This window comes from Bufo bufo, chromosome 8, assembly GCF_905171765.1.
Source record: "Bufo bufo chromosome 8, aBufBuf1.1, whole genome shotgun sequence".
NCBI lineage: Eukaryota > Metazoa > Chordata > Amphibia > Anura > Bufonidae > Bufo > Bufo bufo.
Genome location: NC_053396.1, coordinates 160,921,298 through 160,943,380, shown reverse-complemented (window position 1 = coordinate 160,943,380; position 22,083 = coordinate 160,921,298). Strand labels below are relative to the sequence as shown.

The window sequence follows — 22,083 nt, the reverse complement described above, 5'->3', positions numbered from 1 at the left end:
TCTGGCTCCCTACACGAGGACAGTCCTTGTAGTAACTATGAACCCAGCTCCATTCTGCTCAGGGAAGATAATGGGACTGGTGCAGCAGCTAATATCAGGAAGCTTTTGCCATTTAGGAGTCGTCTTCTATAACTGCACAGGCATGAAAAGTGAGCTCCGTTTCTATTCTGCTACCTCACCTAGCTTTGACCAGGGGCGGATTGGCCATAGACCCCACAGGGAAATTTCCCGGTGAGTCGATGGCCAGTGGCCCGCCCGAGCCATCCTCTAAGCCAATTACATAATGATCTGATGGTCCCAGCATTAATTATTGGTAGGAGAATCAGGTACTTATTCATCTGGACAATGGGCCCCAGTGCCCCCTTAATCAACAGTATCATTGTCCTCAGTATTTTGTGCTGCACTACGGTATTGCAGGCCTTGCTTACTTCTATTGTCCCTGCCTACTTGTGTTGCCCCTCCTTTCAATTTTGATCCGCCTACAACATGGGGCCAATTTTTTTTCCCAGGGCCACTAACTTCCCAGTCCGTCCCTGCCTTAGACCTTATTCACACGTCAGTGATTTCCATCAGTGATTTTGAGCCAAAACCAGGAGTGGCGGCTACATAGAAATAAGGTATAAGGGAAAGATCTGCTCCTGTTCTGTGTTTAGAGCCGCACCTGGTTTTGGCTCAAAATCACTGATGGAAATCACTGACCAAACACTGACTGTATGATTAAGGGCTCATGCACACGACCGTAGCCTGTTCACAGTCTGCAAAACACTAATATCGGCCATGTTCGTTGTGCATTTTGCGGAACAAAACGTCCGGCCCCTGTTAGAACAGACCCATCCTTGTCCATAATGTGGGCAATATTAGGACATGTTCTATTTTTTTTGCAGGTCCATGGAACAGACATACGGATGTGCACGTGTGCTGTCTGCATCTTTTGCGGCCCCACTGAAGTGAATGAGTCCGCATCCAACCTGCAAAATCGCGCAATCTTTCCATTATACCTGATCTCTGTGTAGGCCTTACTACTGGTTTTGGCTCACAATAACTGATGGAAATAACTGACCAAATAAGGCTACTTTAACACTTGCGTTGTGTTTTTCCAGTATTGAGATCCTCTGACGGTTCCGTTTTGTCCCCATGCATTCTGAATGGAAAGAGATCCATTCAGGATACATCAGGATGTCTTCCGTTCCGGCAGCATTCAGTTTTGTGACCGGACACAAAACCGCTGCAAGTTTTGTTTCCGGTCATAAAAACTGAAAACAATGTAAGTCAATGGTGACGGATCCGTATTTTTAGTAGCCTAAAAAAAAAAGATCTTTTTCAGTTTGTATTTCACACAATCGTCTGCAGTTTCCGCACTGGCCACTAAGCCTAATAATATGCACCACTTCTTGGTCTGTACAGATCACTTTACTGCAGTTATATATTATTCTAATCCTGCCTGTGATGATATCACCTCTGTGTATAGATAAGACAGGATCCACCAGTCACAATAGGCGATTGTCAAAGCTTATCTTAGCTAAAAGCTTACATGCAGGACTTTTAGCTTAGCGAAGCAGGCACAGGCAGGAGCCCGCTGCACTCAGCTAACCCTGGCATAGCACATTATTACAGGGTACTGATGTACTATGCCAGCATTTAGCCAGTCTCAGGGGGCACAAGCAGGGGCAGCAATGTGCACTCCTGCCCGTACACCGTTCTCTGTGGCCCCATTGATACCATGCAGAGTTCGTACACCTCTGATAAGTCAGCGATGTGGAGAACAGTGAATTTAAAGTTGGAATCAGTGCTTTAGGGGGAAATTTCTTTAGTAAAAAGTCAAAATCAATTAATAAAGTAAATTACTAAAATAATTTTTTGGGCTTTTGGGACATTTAAAAAAAAAAAAAAAGTTGAAGTTTAGTTACTCTTTAAAATAGGCATGTGTCTGTAACAGATATACAAGCCCTATTAAATGTACTATATGGACTGAGGGGGTCATTTATTAAGACCGGCGATTTATATGCCAGTCTTAATCCCCATGCGCTGGCAGCGGATGCGACAAAGTTATGTAGAGGTGCAGGCCTCTACATAACTTTGTCTATTGGTGCTGCCGGTCGTGTGCCATGATTTAAACTACGCCACTCCCTTGCTGGCGTAGTTTAAGACCATTTTTCACACCGTAAACTGGCGTCGAAAATGATAAATGACATGGGGAAACCGGCCCGTCCTCATCACGCCCCTTTTTTCCACCAACTCGGAAAAGTGGTGTGAGCGGGGAAAAGCCCTTTTGCAACACAATCTGCAGCTTTAATATATATTTCTTAATAATAAATAAATTGTGTTTTAGAAAGTAATGTACTTTTGCACTAAAGCAAATGTTGTGGCAGTAACCACAGCAGCGAGCGGTAACATGAGGTGAACACTGCATTGTACACACTTGGCAGTGATTGCTGCTTTCATTGTGCTGCCAGACAAACAGGTAAGCACACTGCTTCTTGCCAGAGCTACAAGATGTCCCATTTATCCTTCTATCTCCATAGAGCTTAATTGCTCCGATGATCTTTTAGTCATATGCACTCTGCGGTGTGCTTCAGGGAAGTCTCGCCTGTGAATGAACTCTTTTTAAAGAAGCATTTCACATAATCCTGAAACCTCATATGAACTTGATAAAATAATTCAGAGACAGGCCCAGCAGTTCATAACTTTTCCTAATAACTCACCGTCACATAAAGAGATTAAGTAGCTATCCCCTATATTAGATCGTCAGAGATCTGACCACTGGACCCCCACCGATCATGAAAATTGGGACCTCGTACTCTGAAAAGGTAGTCTCTAATAGTTATCGCCTATCCCGTGGGTAAGGAATAGAGCAGGAGGCGCTGAGCACACTAATATATAGGTTTGTGGAAAAAGATTCCAGATAATTTGTAATTCTTTCAATTTAATTCCTGCACATTCTGGGTTTAGGAGTCCAGTGGGCTGTCCTACTCAATGATTGACAGCCTTCCCTGTATATATTTGCTTAAAGAGACAGCTGTCAATCACTGATAAGACCGCCTACTTGACTCCTAAGCCCTGGAAAGAAATGTCATGTTACACTGAATCTTTTCCCACAAAACTATATATCAATCTGATAAGGGTCTCCTGCTCTATAACATGCTTCTTAGGCCTCATGCACACGACCATGCTGCTTAGGCCTCATGCACACAAACCGCGAATCCGCAAAAAACGGAAGCCGCCCGTGTGCCTTCCGCAATTTGCAGAATGGAACGGGCGGCCCATTGTAGAAATGCCTATTCTTGTCCGCAAAACGGACAAGAATCGGACATTCTATATTTTTTTTGCGGGGCCACGGAACGGTGCAACGGATGCGGACAGCACATGGAGTGCTGTCCGCATCTTTTGCGGCCCCATTGAAGTGAATGGGTCCACACCCGAGCCGAAAAAATGCGGCTCGGATGCGGACCACAACAGCGGTCGTGTGCATGAGGCCTTAAAGACTGAACTGTATTTTCATGTTGACACGTTCTTAAGTCATATAGGGATCGATGATGCAGTGAGTTTGGTTCATTATACCCATGGCTGGTTAGGGAAACTTGTCTGGAATATGTTCTCCACAACCTGGACATCTGTTGCCAGTCTAAAATTGAGAAAACTGTCTGGCACCCCTTACTTGACTGGTACTGAGCGCTGCTTCCTTTTCTTTGGAGATGTATATAAACACATCAATCAGAAATTACATTAAAACCACTGAAAAGTTAAGACACTAATACGATGGGGCCCTGAAGTGGCTCTTCTGTCTATGGGTATAGACCAGGGGCGGATTGGCCATAGACCCTACAGGGAAATTTCCCGGTGGGTCGATGCCCAGGGGGGCACTCAAGCCCTCTTGATGGCCGCAGGCCAGGTACATAATGATCTGATGCTCAACGGCTGCAGGTGCCCTTCTGAACTCAACTGTATTACTGTCCTCATGATGGTGATACAGTTGAATACTATGGTGAGGGAAGCAGTATCTTGTGCTGTCCTGTGGTACTTGGTTCTGCTGGGGCGGTATTCTGCGCTGCACTACAGTATTGCAGGCCGCGCCTACTTCGGTTGTCCCCGCCTACTTGTTTTGGCCCGTCTTCTGTCAGTTTGAACCAACCTACAACATGGGGCCACTTTTATTTTTTTTTCCAGGGCCACTCTAAGTTCCCAATCCGCCCCTGGTCTAGAACCCCTTGCCAAAACCAGATGTGACCATTATATCACACATCCTTACCGTCACCAGAACTTTGGTGGCTAAATGTTGGAAAAGTACCTCTTTACCTGCCATGGGAGAAATTATAGGGAAGGTCAATTATAACTATCCTATTAAGGAGCTTATTGCTAGGAGATTAAACACATTATCCACATTCGCCTCACAATGGGAAAAATGGAGTGTATTTAGACAGCACTGAGTGTGTTCTTTAGGATTTGGAAATAAAGAAAAATGATGTGGGCGTGATGGGCTATCTGGCCTCCTGTAATTGTGACAAATCTGATGAAAAGTGGTGCACTTCAATGTTATATCTGTTTGCTGTTTTTTTTCTTTTTCCTTAAATATCAGTTTTAAACCTTTTCAAACGGGTTTCAAAGACTGTATTACTTATCCAGATATGAGTCTGTGTTATTTCTGTCCATTGACCCTTTGATATTACTGTACTTGTATGTAACACTACTGGAGAGGTGTATGTTTTTCTCACTTTTGAAAACTCAATAAAATATAAGTTACAGAAAAAAAACACTGAAAAGTTAAGTGGCACCTGACAAGAGATGAAGTTCTTAAAGGGAACCTGTCACCTGAACAGAAGAGCCGGACCGGGGGGCCGGGCCTTTAGGGGAGGCGCACATGACGGGGAGTTGGTTCAACCGTTGAAGAGGGTGGTGTCTCGTGTAAGCAATGGTTTGGGTTCGTAGGGTTGGGTGGTAGTAGGGAGTCAATTTGTCATGGCTGTGGAGGTGGGAGGTCCTTGAAGTTGGAGATACTCTCAGGTGGGGATGATGGTAGAGCTCCACGGTTGGGGCTGGACTCCCCTGGTTGGCGGTTGGTTGTGGCAGAAGTTGCGGGGGTCTTCAGGGGTGCCTCCGAGCTGGCGCTCAACGGCTGGAGGCAAGATGGCTCACCCCGGCAGGGTAAATCATTTATTTGGGGCTTCAAGGACCTCCCTCTGAATTAAGTATTAATGATCCGAATTTCATATTTTGAAATTTGTTCACACTTCATTTGGTGGTAAAAGATGAATTACGTTATGGATTCCATTACCACGGACCATAACACAATTCTATGATGGAATGCTTTTAGAGGCATTCCGTTATTCATTCTGTCATAATAGAAGTCTATGGCCTGCAAAACGGATCCGTCCAGTTTCCGTTATGCACAGGAGTCCTCTCCTGCATAACTGAAATGGGACGGATCCGTTTTGCAGCCCATAGACTTCTATTATGACGGAATGAATAACGGAATGCCTCTAAAAGCATTCCATCATAGAATTGTGTTATGGTCCGTGGTAATGGAATCCATAACGCAATTCATCTTTTACCACAAAACGCAAAAAAAACGCCCCCTCCTCCTGTTGATTGACAGGGCCAGCGAGCGCTCTCCTCCTCCGGCTGGCCCTGTCAGCATTTCAAATCCCGCGCCTGTCTTCATTCGGTGCAGGCGCACTGAGAGAAGGACGCTCGCCTCCTCAGCACTCCCTCAGTGCGCCTGCGCCGATGATGTCACCGAAAGAGAACGCAAACGGATGCATTTGTGAGATGGATCCGGATGCGGATCCGTCTCACAAATGCATTGCAATACCGGATCCGTCTTTCCGGTTGTCATCCGGAAAAATGGATCCGGTATTTATTTTTTTCTAATTTTTAAAGGTCTGCACATGCGCAGACCGCAAAACCGAATCCATTTTGCCGGAAGACTTGGGGCCGGATCCGGCATTAATGCATTTCAATGGAAATTAATGCCGGCCTTCCGGCAAGTGTTCAGGATTTTTGGCCGGAGAGAAAACTGCAGCATGCTGCGGTATTTTCTCTGGCCAAAAAACGTAAGAGGGACTCTGAATTGATGCATCCTGAACGGAATGCTCTCCATTCAGAATGCATTAGAATAAAACTGATAAAAAAAACAAAAACGCTAGTGTGAAAGTACCCTAATGAGTGCACTAATGTATATTTAATGATGTAAAATATATAGAGGGCCAACAAGATAAGCAAAGTCCATTTTAGATTTCTTTATGACCTCAATATGATAAAAATTACGCAGATTATCTAGTATGTATGGAGCAATAATAAATATCCACTTAAAAAAAAAAAAAGAGTCTTCTATTGAAAGTATATTTCAAGTTTGCTATAGGTTGTAGATGATGTGTATGATACAGGTTTAATTTCATGTTTCATGTTCCCTTTATTGGGTATACTTAATCAGTGACTGCATGTTTCAGAAATGATATGGCTGTCTGGTCACAACCCTGTGCGCCAGACTGATAAAATGCATGCAGAACAGCTCTGACTTGTCCTCTCGATAATGTTAATGACTAGCTATGTACTAACACAATAAATAACCAGTATGACGAAGTGGAAAAACAAAGTTCTTGCTGCGTGAGTCTGTCAGATGTAAACAATGCACCCACGGGGGAGGACCTATGCTGCCTGCGTAACCTGTATAGCAACAACAGCTTCCTCAGTCACATTAGGCTATATTAAGGGTCCATTCACACGTCTGTATGTGTTTTGCGGATCTGCAAAACACGGACACCTGCAATGTGCGTTCCGCATTTTGCGGACTGCACATCGCCGGCACTCTCATAGAAAATGCCTTTTCTTGTCCACAATTGCGGACAAGAATAGGACATGTTCTATTTTTTTTATGGAACGGAAGTGCGGATCCGCAAATGCGGATGCGGACTGCACATTCCGGCCTCACTGAAAATGAATAGGTCCGCATCTGTTATGCAAAATTGCGGAACGGACCCATTTTGCGGACATGTGAATGGACCCTAAAAGGGGATGTCCAGGATTAGAAAAACATGGCTGATTTCTTCCAAAGACAGCCCCACACCTGTCCACAGGTTGTGTCTGGTATATATTGCAGCTCTGCTCCACTGAAGTGAATGGGGCTGATCTGTAATACCACACACAACTTGTAGACATGTGTGGGCTGTCTTTAGAAGAAAGCAGCCATCTTTTTCTAGTCCTGGACAACCTCTTTAATTGTCCAAGGATAAGGACACCTTAGCATGGATTTTTTGTAGTTAATTTGCTTCCTAAATGTAAAAATAAGCAACTTTCAAAATAGTCTTTATTAAATATTTCCTACCATTCTGATTCTGCACAGTGTGTATAACTCCTTCACTTTGCTGCTGGTGCTACTGAATCTACAATAAATCTGTCAGGGTATTGCTTCTGTTTTTGACAGCTCTTTTTGCTCTCCCCTTCCCTTCACAAAGCGTTAGAGATTGCAGCAGGAAAGGAAAGGTTGTGGTACATATCAAATCAGACTGTGGAAAGGAGGGAGAGCACTCAAGGAGGGCAGTGTACACAGGCTGTAGATAGGGAGGAAAGCACACACAAAGGGGGAAATCACAAAGGCTGTGTACAAGAGTACAGAAAAACAGAGCATCAACAGCTCTGCAGGAAAAGGGAAATCACACACTTCTCAGCATTATTGGCTGCAAAAAGGGAAAGGAGTCCTGGAATAAAGCTGTGCTTATAAATGGGAGCTAGTGAAGACAGCAGCATCCTGGACACACTGGCCTCACATCCAGCCTATATTAGAGGGAGATTTCCATATGAGAACACTGTCAATATAGAAGCTGGTTACAAAATCAATATCAGGAGGTCTGAAATGAAGGAACAAAGATAGTGGACTGATTTTCTTTAACTCATGCTAATCCCTAACATATGTAAAATTATTTTTTTTCCCCATGTCTAAGGTATCTATAGTCTTTAAAAAGATTTATTTAAAGAGAACCTGTCACCTTAAAAATGCATTTACAACCGCCAGCAGGACCTCATATTAGCCCGCAGCCTGTTAATAGTCATATGTTTCATCCTGTTGTCTGATGCTGCGTAAGTTCAAAAAACACAGTTTTATTCTCTATCAGCGCTATAGTGCCGGCCAGCTTGAAGTCAAGGGGACATCGGCCTCTTGCTTCAAGTCAAGGTAACCACGCCCCCTAACCGTCCCCTCTTGCCTGAGAGTGACAGCCTGCAGTGCGGCCGCGATTCCCTAAGTCTCGCGCATGCGCATTGCTCCACTGGAACCAGGCTAACAGCGGCAGCAGGAGATGGATAGCGCATAACTACAGAGCGCACCGCGCATGCGCAAGACTTAGGGAATCGCGGCCGCACTGCAGGCTGTCACTCTCAGGCAAGAGGGGACGGTTAGGGGGCGTGGTTACCTTGACTTGAAGCAAGGAGGCCGCTGCCCCCTTGACTTCAAGCTGGCCGGCACTATAGCGCTGATAGAGAATAAAACTGTGTTTTTTGAACTTACGCAGCATCAGACAACAGGATGAAGCATATGATTATTATCAGGCTGCGGGCTACTATGAGGTACTGCTGAGCGGTGTAGATGCATTTTTGAGGTCACAGGTTCCCTTTAAGGCTACGTCTACACGACGACATTTGTCGTGCGACATTTTGTTGCACTAATGTTGCGCGACAATTTTTATAATGGCAGTCTATGGTGTCGCACTGCAACATGCAACATGCTGCGACTGCGACGCAACAGTCGCAGAAAATCCATTCGAGATGGATTTTTCTGCGACTGTTGCGTCGCAGCATGTTGCAGTGCGACACCATAGACTGCCATTATAAAAATTGTCACGCGACATTAGTGCAACAAAATGTTGCGCTACAAATGTTGCAGTGTAGTTGTGCCCTATCTGTCTCGCGCCTTATTGTCGCGCAACAAATGTCGTCATGTAGACGTAGCCTTAGGCCTTATTCATACAACAGGTTTGGAGCCTACATGGCAGCACTCCGAGTTCATATGGTCCTGCCTTATGGAGCCATAGGCACTCTGTGAACGATCATATGGTACCTCCATTTAGCACAGTACCCTGCGTCGGGGAAGAGGTAAGTCTGAAAAAAGTCAGAAAGACCCCTAAAGTTCAACAACCCCATTAAAGTAACATCTGGGCACGTAAAAAACCTGCAAAAATGGCAAAAACTATAGATGAAGTGGCCACTACAGTAGAAACGTGGTGTTACATGGTGCTAATTGAAATAGATGGTCGACCATGTATTGTTAAATTGAATTCTCCGGAGCAGAGAGATTTTGGCTAACCGAGGGGTATTCCTAAACGGGGAACTTTGAAATCAGTAATTCATATTCCCAGATACAGCATATGGACAGGAGTAATCCTATTGGGTCATCCCTTTTAAAAACTGTATGTATCTGTAGAGGAGCTGTGGACTGATTGCTTTTATATTGCAATCAGCCAGACTTGATAACCTTTACCAGAAGTGTTATATAAGCAAAAATTGTGTAACAGTTTTAATAGCTTACCTCAACAAGATATCAGTGTTTATAGTTAGAGACCTACGGCTGCATCCTCTCTGACTGTACATGCCCCTATGGCAAAACATACTGTCTCTGCTCTGGTGGATCAACTAGTGATTTGCATTCATACAACATCCTTATGGCACCTCACAGGTATGATGTCATGTGGACCTAGGACAAGTGCAGCTGCAGGCTTTAGACTTTAAAATGCGCCCATATAGAGGCTTCCGGTTCCGGCGCTGGTATGTGAGGGCGCAGGGACACCAGCTCCTCGCCGCTCATCGCATTGTAGCCCGCTCCGCTGCATCCTCCTGTATTGACGGGAGATTATTTCAACGACTACCGACTCCTGAGAGTGTATGGAGCGTTATTTACTTCGGGCGGGCAGAAATCTATCTCCTCGGGCTGAGTTACCGACATAAAGGGCCTCCGCTCTTCAAGATGGTGCCGTCTCCACCTTCCACTCCAAAGCACATGGAGAGTGAAACGCTAGAAAACAGACAAGTGGACTCGCAGGTGGACCTATTTAAATTTTTTTGGGGAAATGTGGATATACGACAACTTGCCATAGAGGTGGCAAAACAATTAGCTCCGGACATTATTGAGTCCTTGTCATCGACAGTGCAAACGGCGCTGAATAAGCTGCAGGAGGAGGTTGAGCTACATGAGCATAGGCTATTAGAAGTGGAACAGCACGTTGCGTGCATGGAAGAATATTCTGCCGAAGTCACAACCAAACTTCATGATCTGTTCCAGTTGGCTAATCGGCTAAATGATCGTGTCGACGACCTGGAGAATAGGTCTCGCGGAAGCAACTTGAGATTGGTAGGGATACCTGAATCGGTGCTGCCAAAAGATCTCCGCCACTTGTTAGAATATGAATTGCCCCAGACCCTGGGTCTGTCGGATAGGAGGAAAGTGGAGAGAGCACACCGTGTGGGGCCCCCCGAGAGAACTCCCTATAACGGCTTCTACAAATATAAACCAAAGGCCAAGGCAAGTAATCTGCAAGTACTTAGACTATTCAGATAAGGAAGACATACTAAGGGCTTACAGAATTTGGCGGGAACCCCTGATCTTGCAAGGAGTCAAAGTGCTACTATTTGCTGACTACTCGGCGGAAGTCTCAAGGAAGTGCGGAGCCTTTAGTGCTGTTTGCTCAGGTATGCATAAGAAAGGGATTAGATTTCAACTTGCTTATCCTGCCATATTGAAAATCTGGCAGCAGGATGGATCATTTTGGCAGTTTGAAGACCCAAGAGAAGCAGAGGCCTATTTACTGCTCCCAGAAGGAAGAGAAAGTGAGGAAGGGGCCACTGAACCACAGATGACCTCTACTGATATGTCATCTAGGCATAGGGAATGGGGCCGTATTCCTTCAGGGTCGTCAGCTAAGTCTCAGAGATCGCCGAAAACACAACGCCTTCTCAATGGGAAACACCTCAAGACTGCCAGAGGAAAGTGATATCAAGCTTTATCCTGAGGCGCAATTGGAGCAAAATATCCATGGAGTTGTAGAAAACAGAGACTTTGCATTGGAAGGTCACATGGACACTTTTCTAGGTTCCGGTTAAGGATGTTGCTTTACTACTGATGCAGCAAGGTTCTGCTGCGAATACCAGAAAAAAGGAAGTCATGTCTGGAGATATGTCCAAGTTGCTGTTTTTTCATTTTTTTTTGTTTAAGTTTTGGTTTCCACATGTTTTGGGGTGTCACTGTGGCATGTCATGGGTACTGAGTAGCAGGGGAGTTGCTGCGCTTGGAGGTAACACCTTGCTCATAGGCGTTTCTTGTATAGAGCTTTGCTTAGTGCAAATACTAGGTTGGGACATGGATCTTCCTGCAGAGGGAGAATATGAGAATTATCTCTTGGAACGTTAAGGCATTGCGCTCCCCGAACAAGAGCATGAAAGTCTTGCGCCCCCTTAAAAGGTTTAGGGCAGATATCGCGCTCCTGCAGGAGAAGGGAACAGACTATCTGACCACATGAATACAGCCTTCATTACCTTAATACACAAGGAGGGGAACGATCCTGAAGACCCGACCCATCTTAAAATAGGCCAATCTAATTGATAAATCAGGATCTGAAAATACTTTCCAAATTACTGGCCAATAGGCTAGTAGATATTCTTCCCCCGTTGGTCTCTAGACAGGTGAGATTTGTTAAGGGTAGATCAGCAGTCACTAATATTCGCAAGGTACTGCTGGCGCTGTCGGTCGCGAGATCACCGGCCTATCTGGAGAGAAACTCAGCTATTGTAACATTAGATGCCGAAAAGGCGTTCGACAATGTTTGTTGGAAATGGTTAGATCTGGTCTTGGACGCCATGGGTTTTAAAGGTTTATTCCGAATCTTTCTTAAAGGTCTATACATGAACCCTAAGGCTAGGATATGTACTGTGGGATGTTTTTTTGACCCTTTTACCTTACAGAAGGGTACCAGACAAGGATGCCCTATGTCCCCATTACTGTTTGATCTGGCAATAGAACCACTGGCCATATACCTGGACTCGTCAGAAATCTTTGAAGGACTGGAGGTGGGTAAGCAGACATTGCGGCTAGCACTATTGCTGACGATATAGCATTATTTATAGCGGACCCTATTTATCAGATATGGCCAAAGTGATGCACGCATTAAGGGCCTTTGGGTCCTTTCCAGGACTCTGAATCAACTATACAAAAAAGTAAAGTGCTTTTCATGCAAAGTAAACAACATGGGGGATGAGTCACCGATGTGGAGGGAATACCGGTAGCTAGCGCTTATATTACCTATCTGGGAATAAAAAAAGGGAATACCTTGGAGTCGATATATAGACTAAATTATGCTCCATTGATTGCTAATATTCTGAGAGAACTGAAATAGTGGCATGACCTCCCACTATCATTAATGTCCAAATTGCTATACCCCCTACAGACTATTCCTCCAAAAGCTTTTACGGTGTTAGTCCCAGAATCAAACTGCATAAGCTTATGGCTTCAAAAGAGCAGTGTGGTGTAGCCTTTCCAGACATTAGAGGGTATAACTTGGCGTGCATGGCTAGACATATAGCAGATTGGATTAATGGGACCAGTTATTACTCGGCTTTCTGTGCTCCCTGGTCCTTAGTGGCGCTCTTACATGCTAGGTTGCAGTGCCTTCCTGTGTGGATCAAACAGTCTATAGTTATAAAAGATACTATAGCAACGTGGAGAATACTGAGGAGACGGTACTGGTTATCTTATAGAATATCTAAACATCTTCCGTTATGGAATAATCCAGAGTTCATGCATGGACATACCAATAGCCTTTTTGCAGAGTGGAAATCTAAAGGGATCACACGACACCTGCTTCACGACTCGGAACCCAGATGGCTCTATGGTGAAGAGCTGATAGCTAAATTTGCTTTACGCTCCTTCCAGACTATCCAACTTGCCCAGGTTGAAGCAGCTATTACATCAAACCTTGTAGTAGTACACAAAGAAGTGAACCAAAACACCCTAGATAGAATTCTGGAACTGGGAGGGGGTAAGGTATCAGTCTCTTCTGTTTATTATAGAATGCAAAAGGAAAGAACCCAAGCGAAAAGGCAGTGGGAATTCAAAAACTGGGATGAACAGCTAGGAGATGGGAATATAGATCAGAAAATACAAAAAGGATGGATGCGGGTGAGAAGTCATATTCTAAATGAAGCTTGGAGGGATACTCAATTGCAAATTATACACAGAGCCATCTTTGGTTTTAATATACCCCCACATCCAGATAGACCTGAACGTATAACAAACTGTCCTCAATATGGCAAGAGTTTATCCAGACCTTTATCATGGGCTCTGGACATGTCCAAAGAGCAAGCAGCTCTGGGAGGGAGTGGCGAGGATGGTCAGAGAGATATGGGGGCAGAGAGTAGAATTAACGCCCAAACTCTTTCTATTTCATTTTGAGGAGGGGGAGGGTTTTGGGGAGTCTCTTCCACTCGATTTGTATGGTGACCAAAATATGTATATTGCAGAGGTGGCTGCTAATGGAGATGCCTACAAAACCCACTATTGTGGAACAACTGAAAAAAATTATTACATATTGAGAGCTCAGATACAATGCGATCCAAAGATAGACATAAAAATAGGCTTTTTCAGAAATGGAGCTTTATTGTTACATTTATGTCAGACTCAAAAATACAACATATAATGCAGCCTCTTTGACAGAGTGGTATTTGGTGGAGCAGATGAGGGGGAGACTGGGTAGGCTGCTCCTACAGGATATTGATATCAGACATGGGCAGAGAGACTCTTGAACAGGATTCCCCTTAGTGGATAATTGGATGAGCACTGGCACAAGTATTTGGGGGGTGGGGGGGGGGGGGGTGAACTTGCAATTCATGTATTTTCTTTTTTTCACTTTTTTTTAAGCTGACATTATTGGTGCTCTATTTATGTGCTGAAGTGTACCCCATTTATATGTGACATTGTTTCGAGGTCTGCAGACTCTTTTGTAAGTGACACTCTTTTGGGGTCTGCGTTCCCCAGTTGTAAGTGATTTTGTTTCGGGTTCTGTATATCCCATTTCTAAGTGATAATGTTTAGGGTCTGCATACCCTGATGTTGTTTTTATTATTATTGATTGTTACACATGTGCCTATATACATTAGCTTAATGTTTGCCGCACCCAGGCTGAACATCTAGGGGCACATTTATTAAGACCAACATTTTAGACGCCGGTCTTAATAACCCCTATACCTGGCGGTGGATCCACCAGAGTTATGAAGAGGCGCCAGCCCTGGCCACTTCGAAATGTAAGACAGAGTCCTAGTTGTCTTACATTTAGAACATTTTCTATGCCTAAAACAGCCCACTTTTTTAGACCTGGCGTGAGCGGGGAAAAGTCGCCGATTGCGGGGCAAAGGCCCACTGCGCTGCAATCTGCGCAAGAATTAAGCCTAAGTTAGGCATATTTCTGTTTGATAAATGACCTCCCCTGATGTGTATGGAGGTACTCCGACTTTACCCCCGGACAGCAGCTGTTGGGAGATGAGCTGCCGCCAGAGGTGTCTGGCAGTGCCTTATTTTCTTCTCCCTATATAGAACAAATGCATGCCTGGCCGAGTACCTGCATGCATGTGTATGGAGGGGTCATGAGGAATAGCTATCGGGCAACAAACAATCGGCTGACAGCTTTTGAAGGTGTATGGTTGCCTAAAGACTGAGGACATCAGCTACACTCCAGAATTTCTGCACAGTGATGCAGAAAACGTTGGAACTATAGATAAACCACACACATACAAAACTACAAAAGGTAGCTGGCCATATACAGTACATTCAATAGCTGTCAGCCGACAGATTGTTCAGCTGACAGCTATCTCTCACGACTCTGTCATGCACATGTGCAGTACCCAGTACAGGGGGTATCTGCAAATGTTTTTAATGTTATATACAATAATGTAATTTTATTCTATGCAATGTAATGTGTACTTAGAACGTCTGAGCATGGGGTAGGAACAGCCAGGTTTAATTATCTTGGCTCAAAGAATAGGCTTCAAGAATCTGGAGACTAACAGATCACCGTGGAAAACTCTGCTTCTACTACAGCAAGAGAAGACTGGGTAATCTGCATGACCAGGTGAGGAGTCAGTCAGCAAGATAACCTGCGTCAAGCTTTCCAGACCCTGTTGCTGTGGAGGGATAACAAGTTAAGACACCCTACACACCTCAGTAATGACTTGTCTAGTCGTATCTTTAGACCTGCACATCGCCATGCACTACAACTTCTATTTTGCATTCAAGTAAGGAATGTTTTGTTGAACCTGGCCTGGTTACTGACTCCTACTACACCACACGCTGGACACTGTGTTGTATTGCACCTACTACACCTCCTTCCAGGCACCCATACAACTACCAACATCAAAGGCACCCCCAAACTACCATCAGGCAGGCACTCCAACTACAGGGAGTGTAACGAGGGAAGAAAGGGTGAGTCCTCCTTTTCACTGAACCAAACTGACAGTCTGGGGAGACCACAGTGACATATCCTCTATAGGGGGCCACTACACTCCCATCCTCTGCCGTCGCTCATCAGTGCATTAGACTATTGGACCAACATTAGACTATTGGTTGAACAGCCAGTTATACTAATGTGTATGGGCTGGGGCCTTTAGAAGTAGCTCCGGTGGTAGCCTGGGAGTAGGGCTGAAACGATTACTCGAGTAATTCGACACAAACAAATCCTTGATGCAAATTTTCGTTTGTGTCATGTGACATAGGAAGGCAGTGAAGCGATTGCTATTACTTACCGCTCCGTGGTCACCTGCTGGCCCGTACCGCGCTGCACTTTCAGCCCTGACACATCGTCAGGACATGGTGCACGTATGCGTGCACTATGACCCGACGCTGTGTGATGTCAGGACGGCAGTGCAACGCAAGGAGAAGAAGATGGAGGAGCTGTGGAGCCCCTACAGGAAAGGTAAGTACTAGCAATGGGGGGCAAACTGATGGCACCTAGGGGGGCAGGCTGATGGCACTAAGGGGGGCAAGCTGATGGCACTGGGGGGGTAGCTGAAGGCACTGGGGGAGAGCTGAAGGCACTGGGAGAACGGAGCTGATGGCACTGGGGGATAGTGGAGCTGATGGCATTGGGGGGAACTGATGCACTTGAGCTGATTGCACAGGTGGGAACAAAGGGTGTTGGGCACTGATGGCAGGGGGTCTGATGAGTTTTTATAAAGAAAAACAGTCTATTAATTAATTTTTTATTATTAGAGTACTCGATTAATCGTAAAAATAATCGGTAGAATACTCGATTGCTAAAATAATCGTTTACAGCAGCCCTACCTGGGAGTAAATGCTTTTCTACCAATAGAAGTAAAGGCATAATAAAATAAAGAGGTGGAAAGGCTCTTACCTGTTATAACACCGTGTTCCTTTCCATTATTCAGGCTGTAAAATATCAAAGGAATGTATTGTAATCATCAGCAGGAAGCGGTCTAATAAATTCCCAGTGTAATTGGTGAATCAAGCTGTGTCTGAGGAAGCGCTGGAATCCCTAATGCATGCCAAAGCTAAACATGGCGCCCCTTGTGTACTTAGGCTGCCTACACAAGTTTATACTGATGTCCTGGATTGTGAATTTTGCATTCAGTAATCTCTTAATTAGCAAGTACTTTGTGATCACCCACACAACCTGAAGCTGTAATATCCAGGCGCTGTTGCTCCTGCCAGTGCCTGCTACACTCAGCTACAGTGGCGGAAATAATTATTTGACCCCTCACTGATTTTGTAAGTTTGTCCAATGACAAAGAAATGAAAAGTCTCAGAACAGTATCATTTCAATGGTAGGTTTATTGTAACAGTGGCAGATAGCACATCAAAAGGAAAATCGAAAAAATAACTTTAAATAAAAGATAGCAACTGATTTGCATTTCATTGAGTGAAATAAGTATTTGAACCCCTACCAACCATTAAGAGTTCTGGCTCCCACAGAGTGGTTAGACACTTCTACTCAATTAGTCACCCTCATTAAGGACACCTGTCTTAACTAGTCACCTGTATAAAAGACACCTGTCCACAGAATCAATCAATCAAGCAGACTCCAAACACTCCAACATGGGAAAGACCAAAGAGCTGTCCAAGGATGTCAGAGACAAAATTGTAGACCTGCACAAGGCTGGGATGGGCTACAAAACCATTAGCAAGAAGCTGGGAGAGAAGGTGACAACTGTTGGTGCGATTGTTCGAAAATGGAAGGAGCACAAAATGACCATCAATCGACCTCGCTCTGGGGCTCCACGCAAGATCTCACCTCGTGGGGTGTCAATGGTTCTGAGAAAGGTGAAAAAGCATCCTAGAACTACACGGGAGGAGTTAGTTAATGACCTCAAATTAGCAGGGACCACAGTCACCAAGAAAACCATTGGAAACACATTACACCGCAATGGATTAAAATCCTGCAGGGCTCGCAAGGTCCCCCTGCTCAGGAAGGCACATGTGCAGGCCCGTCTGAAGTTTGCCAATGAACACCTGAATGATTCAGAGAGTGACTGGGAGAAGGTGCTGTGGTCTGATGAGACCAAAATAGAGCTCTTTGGCATTAACTCAACTCGCTGTGTTTGGAGGAAGAAAAATGCTGCCTATGACCCCCAAAACACCGTCCCCACCGTCAAGCATGGGGGTGGAAACATTTTGCTTTGGGGGTGTTTTTCTGCTAAGGGCACAGGACAACTTATTCGCATAAACGGGAAAATGGACGGAGCCATGTATCGTGAAATCCTGAGCGACAACCTCCTTCCCTCTGCCAGGAAACTGAAAATGGGTCGTGGATGGGTGTTCCAGCACGACAATGACCCAAAACATACAGCAAAGGCAACAAAGGAGTGGCTCAAGAAGAAGCACATTAAGGTCATGGAGTGGCCTAGTCAGTCTCCGGACCTTAATCCAATCGAAAACCTATGGAGGGAGCTCAAGCTCAGAGTTGCACAGAGACAGCCTCGAAACCTTAGGGATTTAGAGATGATCTGCAAAGAGGAGTGGACCAACATTCCTCCTAAAATGTGCGCAAACTTGGTCATCAATTACAAGAAACTTTTGACCTCTGTGCTTGCAAACAAGGGTTTTTCCACCAAGTATTAAGTCTTTTTTTGTTAGAGGGTTCAAATACTTATTTCACTCAATGAAATGCAAATCAGTTGCTATCTTTTATTTAAAGTTATTTTTTCGATTTTCCTTTTGATGTGCTATCTGCCACTGTTACAATAAACCTACCATTGAAATGATACTGTTCTGAGACTTTTCATTTCTTTGTCATTGGACAAACTTACAAAATCAGTGAGGGGTCAAATAATTATTTCCGCCACTGTAAAAGCTCTGCATAGAGTTTCCTGCACCAATGTGCTGTGCCAGGATTTAGCCAAGTTGCAGCAATATGTGCTTTGTCACGTATATCGCTTGCTGTGGCCCCTACAGTGGAACCCATACACTACTGACATGTCAGCGGTGTATGAGTGTACTGATTCTAAAGTGCAATAAGCACCTGAACTTCATGGGGATTTAGAACATTTTTACACAAACTTGACTAAAGGGTTAGTTACATTTACAAGTTACACAGTCGGGTCACATTATTATGACCACCAGCTAATATCCAGAGTAACCGCCCTGTGCAGCATGGACAGCATCTAGAAGTAACTCTATAAGGTCCTGGTAGGTTGTCACAGGTATCTGGAGCCATGCTGCCTGCAGTGCATCCCACAGCCGCCACGGGGTGCGTGGGGGAGGATCCATAGAGAAAACACGACGATCAAGGTGGTCCAACAGATGCTCAATTGTGTTCAAGTCTGGGGAAGTAGAGGGCCAGGTTAGTACTTAGATGTCTTGGTCATGCTCTTCCAACCAATGTTGGAAATTTCTAGCCATGTGACATGTCATATTGTCTTGCTGGAAGATCCCATATGCCCCAGTGAGGACAATCAGCATGTATGGGTGAATGCGATCTGCTAGGATGGATTCATACTCAGATCAGTTGAGAGTGCCTTCCATATGGATGAGTTGACAAAGAGAATGCCACGAAAACATTCCCAAGACCATAACACTACCACCACCAGCTTGTGTCCTTCCAGCAATAGTTGCAGGGTGTTTGTTTTCTGACGTTTTTATCCTGACACGCCAACGTCCATCCATTCCATGAAGCAGAAAACGTGACTCATCGAGAAGGCAAACCTTTGCCAATCAGTGGAGGTTCAAGTCTGATACTGTCGTGAAAATGTAAACCTTTTCTGCTGATGCAACTTCAATAGAAGAGGTGCAGTGACCATCTGTCTGCTTCGGAGACTCATACGCAGTAGGGTTTGCTGAACTGTTGTTTTCGACACACGTCTGGTAGCCCCCTGGTTCATTTTGGTGGTGAGCGTCTCCACTGTAGCTTGTTGGTCCGCGCTCCCGCACCTTTGTGGCCGACATGCCCCTCTTACATCAGTGGCACATGGTGCTCTGCAGTTTCCACGTTGCACCACAGCAGCACGTGAACACTTCACAAACTGTGCAGCTTCAGAAATACCGCCACTCTTGGCCCAAAAGCTATTAATCATCCCTTTTTGCAACTCTTGATAAATTTCCCCTTTTTACCCCATGACAGCAAAGAGGGATATGTGTGCAGACAGCCTATCACACACCTTATATACCCACCAGGCCAGATCACCACACCTGACTGCCGTCATGAGCTACGTGCTGCCAACATCGAAAGTAGGAAATGGTCATAATAATGTGACTCGACTGTGTATGTATGTGTATATATATTTATGTTTTCTTGGAGAACCCCTTTAGGCTCTGGTCACACAACCTTCATATTTTCCATTCTTAACCACCTCCCGTCCGCCCATTGCATATAAACATCCGGGAGGTGGATCTCTATGTCTGAATGCACGTTTTAAAACATCCATTCAGACATCGCAGCTGCACGCTAATCGTGCAGCTGCTGATCGGGTTGCCCGCTGTCAGTGACAGCAGGGCAACCCTTCGAGAAGGCAGGTACAGTGCCCAGGGGTCACTGCCTTTTAGATCGCTGTATACACAGCGCTCACCGAGCGCTGTGTATACAGAGCAGGAAGCGCTATGCTCCGGAGAGTGCAGGAGCTGTGTGAGGTCTTTCAGAGACCTCGATCAGCCCTGCACTGAGGCTGTACAGCGCTGTATTGTGCTGTACAGCCTCTCTGGGGGGTGTATTTCTCCTGTAACTGGGGCTACTATGTCAGACCCAGTTACAGGAGAAATCAACAGTGCAAAAAAAATAAAAGTGAAGTAAATGTCCCCCAGAGGTCTTGTATGACCTTATGGGGGACGAAAAGTGTAAAATAAAAATAAAAAAAATAAAGTGTTAAAAAAAATAAGGAATAAAAAAAAAATTTGAAAATAGAAAAAATAAAATAGACATATTTGGTATTGCCGCATCCGTGACGGTCGGCTCTATAAATATATCACATGATCGACCTAGTCCGATAAACACCCAAAAAAAAAAAAAAACTGTGTCAAAAAAAGGCATTTTTGTCACCTTACATCACAACAAGTGCAACACCAAGTGATCAAAAAGGCGTATGTCCCACAAAATGGTACCAATAAAACCGTCAGCTCATCCCGCAAAAAATGAGCCCCTACATAAGAAAATCTCTCAAAAAATAAAAAAAACTATAGCTCTTAGAACATGGAGACACTAAAACATCATTTTTTTGGTTTCAAAAAGGCTATTATTGTGTAAAACTTAAATAAATAAGAAAAAGTATACATATTAGGTATCGCCACGTCCGTGACCATCTACTCTATAAAAATGTCACTTGACCGAACCCCTCAGGTGAACGCTGTAAAACTAAATAAATAAAAACTGTGCTAAAACAACAAATTTTTGGGTCACCTTGCCCCATAAAGTGTTATAATGAATGATCAAAAAATTATATGTACCCAAAAATAGTACCAATAAAACTGGCACCTTATCCCCTAGTTTCCAAAATGGGGTCACTTCTTGGGAGTTTCTACTGTAAGGTTGCATCAGGGGGGCTTCAAATGGGACATGGCATTTAAAAACCATGTGGAGTTCCTTTTCTTCTGTGCCCTGCCGTGTGCCCATACAGCAGTTTATGACCACATGTGGGGTGTTTCTGTAAACCGCAGAATCTGGGTAATAAATATTGAGTTTTGTTTGGCTGTTAACCATCGATTTGTTAAAGAAAAAATTGGATTAAAATGGAAAATCTGCCAAAAAAGTGAAATTTAAAAATGTTATCTCTATTTTCCTTTAATTCTTGTGGAACGCCTAAAGGGTTAACAAAGTTTGTAAAATGGGGTTTAAGTAACTTGAGGGGTGTAGTTTCTACAATGGGGTCATTTATGGTGGTATCCACTATGTAGGCCCCACAAAGTGACTTCAGACCTGAACTGGTCCTTAAAAAGTGGGTTTTGGCAATGTTCTTAAAAATTTGAAGAATTGCTTCTACACTTCTAAGCCTTCTAACGTCCTAAAAAAATAAAATGACATTTCCAAAATGATGCCAACATAAAGTAGACATATGGGGAATGTTACGTAATAAATATTTTATGAGGTATCACTTTCTGTTTTAAAAGCAGAGAAATTGAAATTTTGAAAATTGCGAATATTTCCAAATTTTTGGTAAATTTAGGATTTTTTCATAATTAAAGATGAAATATATTGACTAAAATTTATGACTATCATGAAGTACAATGTGTGACGAGAAAACAATCTCTGAATGACTTGGATAAGTAAAGGCGTTTTACCAGATTTGCAAAATTAGGCCTGGTCAGGAAGGGGGCAAATGGCCCAGATGGGAAGTGGTTAAAAAAGCCATGACAAACTAATTTTCAAGCACATCCAGGAGAGATCCCATTGACTTAGGCCTCATTCACACAACCATATTTTCGGTAAGCATCCATTCAGAATTTTTAGCGGATCACATGCAGACCCATTCTGCAAACGGACGTCATCTGTGCCACAAATTATAAAACATGTCCTATTCTTGTCCTTTTTATTGTGGACAATAGGCATTTTGACAATGGGGCCCTTGAGTAGTGCGGGATGCACACGGACAGTATCCACGGATTTGCGGATCCGTGTG

At 44.2% G+C, this 22,083-nt stretch overlaps 1 protein-coding gene across 3 annotated transcripts in view; it reads right to left on the bottom strand.

Moving 5' to 3' along the window:
* The window catches only part of MOSPD1 (motile sperm domain containing 1), a 49,431-nt gene that overhangs the window by 14,546 nt on the left and 12,802 nt on the right, over positions 1-22,083 (bottom strand). For 2 of the 3 annotated variants that reach the window (XM_040405351.1, XM_040405350.1), the window contains exon 2: positions 16,377-16,411. The exons of the other annotated variant lie outside the window; for it this stretch is intronic. Coding sequence is in view for 1 of the 2 variants with exons in the window: in XM_040405350.1 (XP_040261284.1) it covers positions 16,377-16,411 (35 nt within the window). In the remaining variant the exon portion in view is untranslated. The remainder of the gene's footprint in view (positions 1-16,376; positions 16,412-22,083) is intronic. 3 annotated transcript variants of the gene reach the window in all.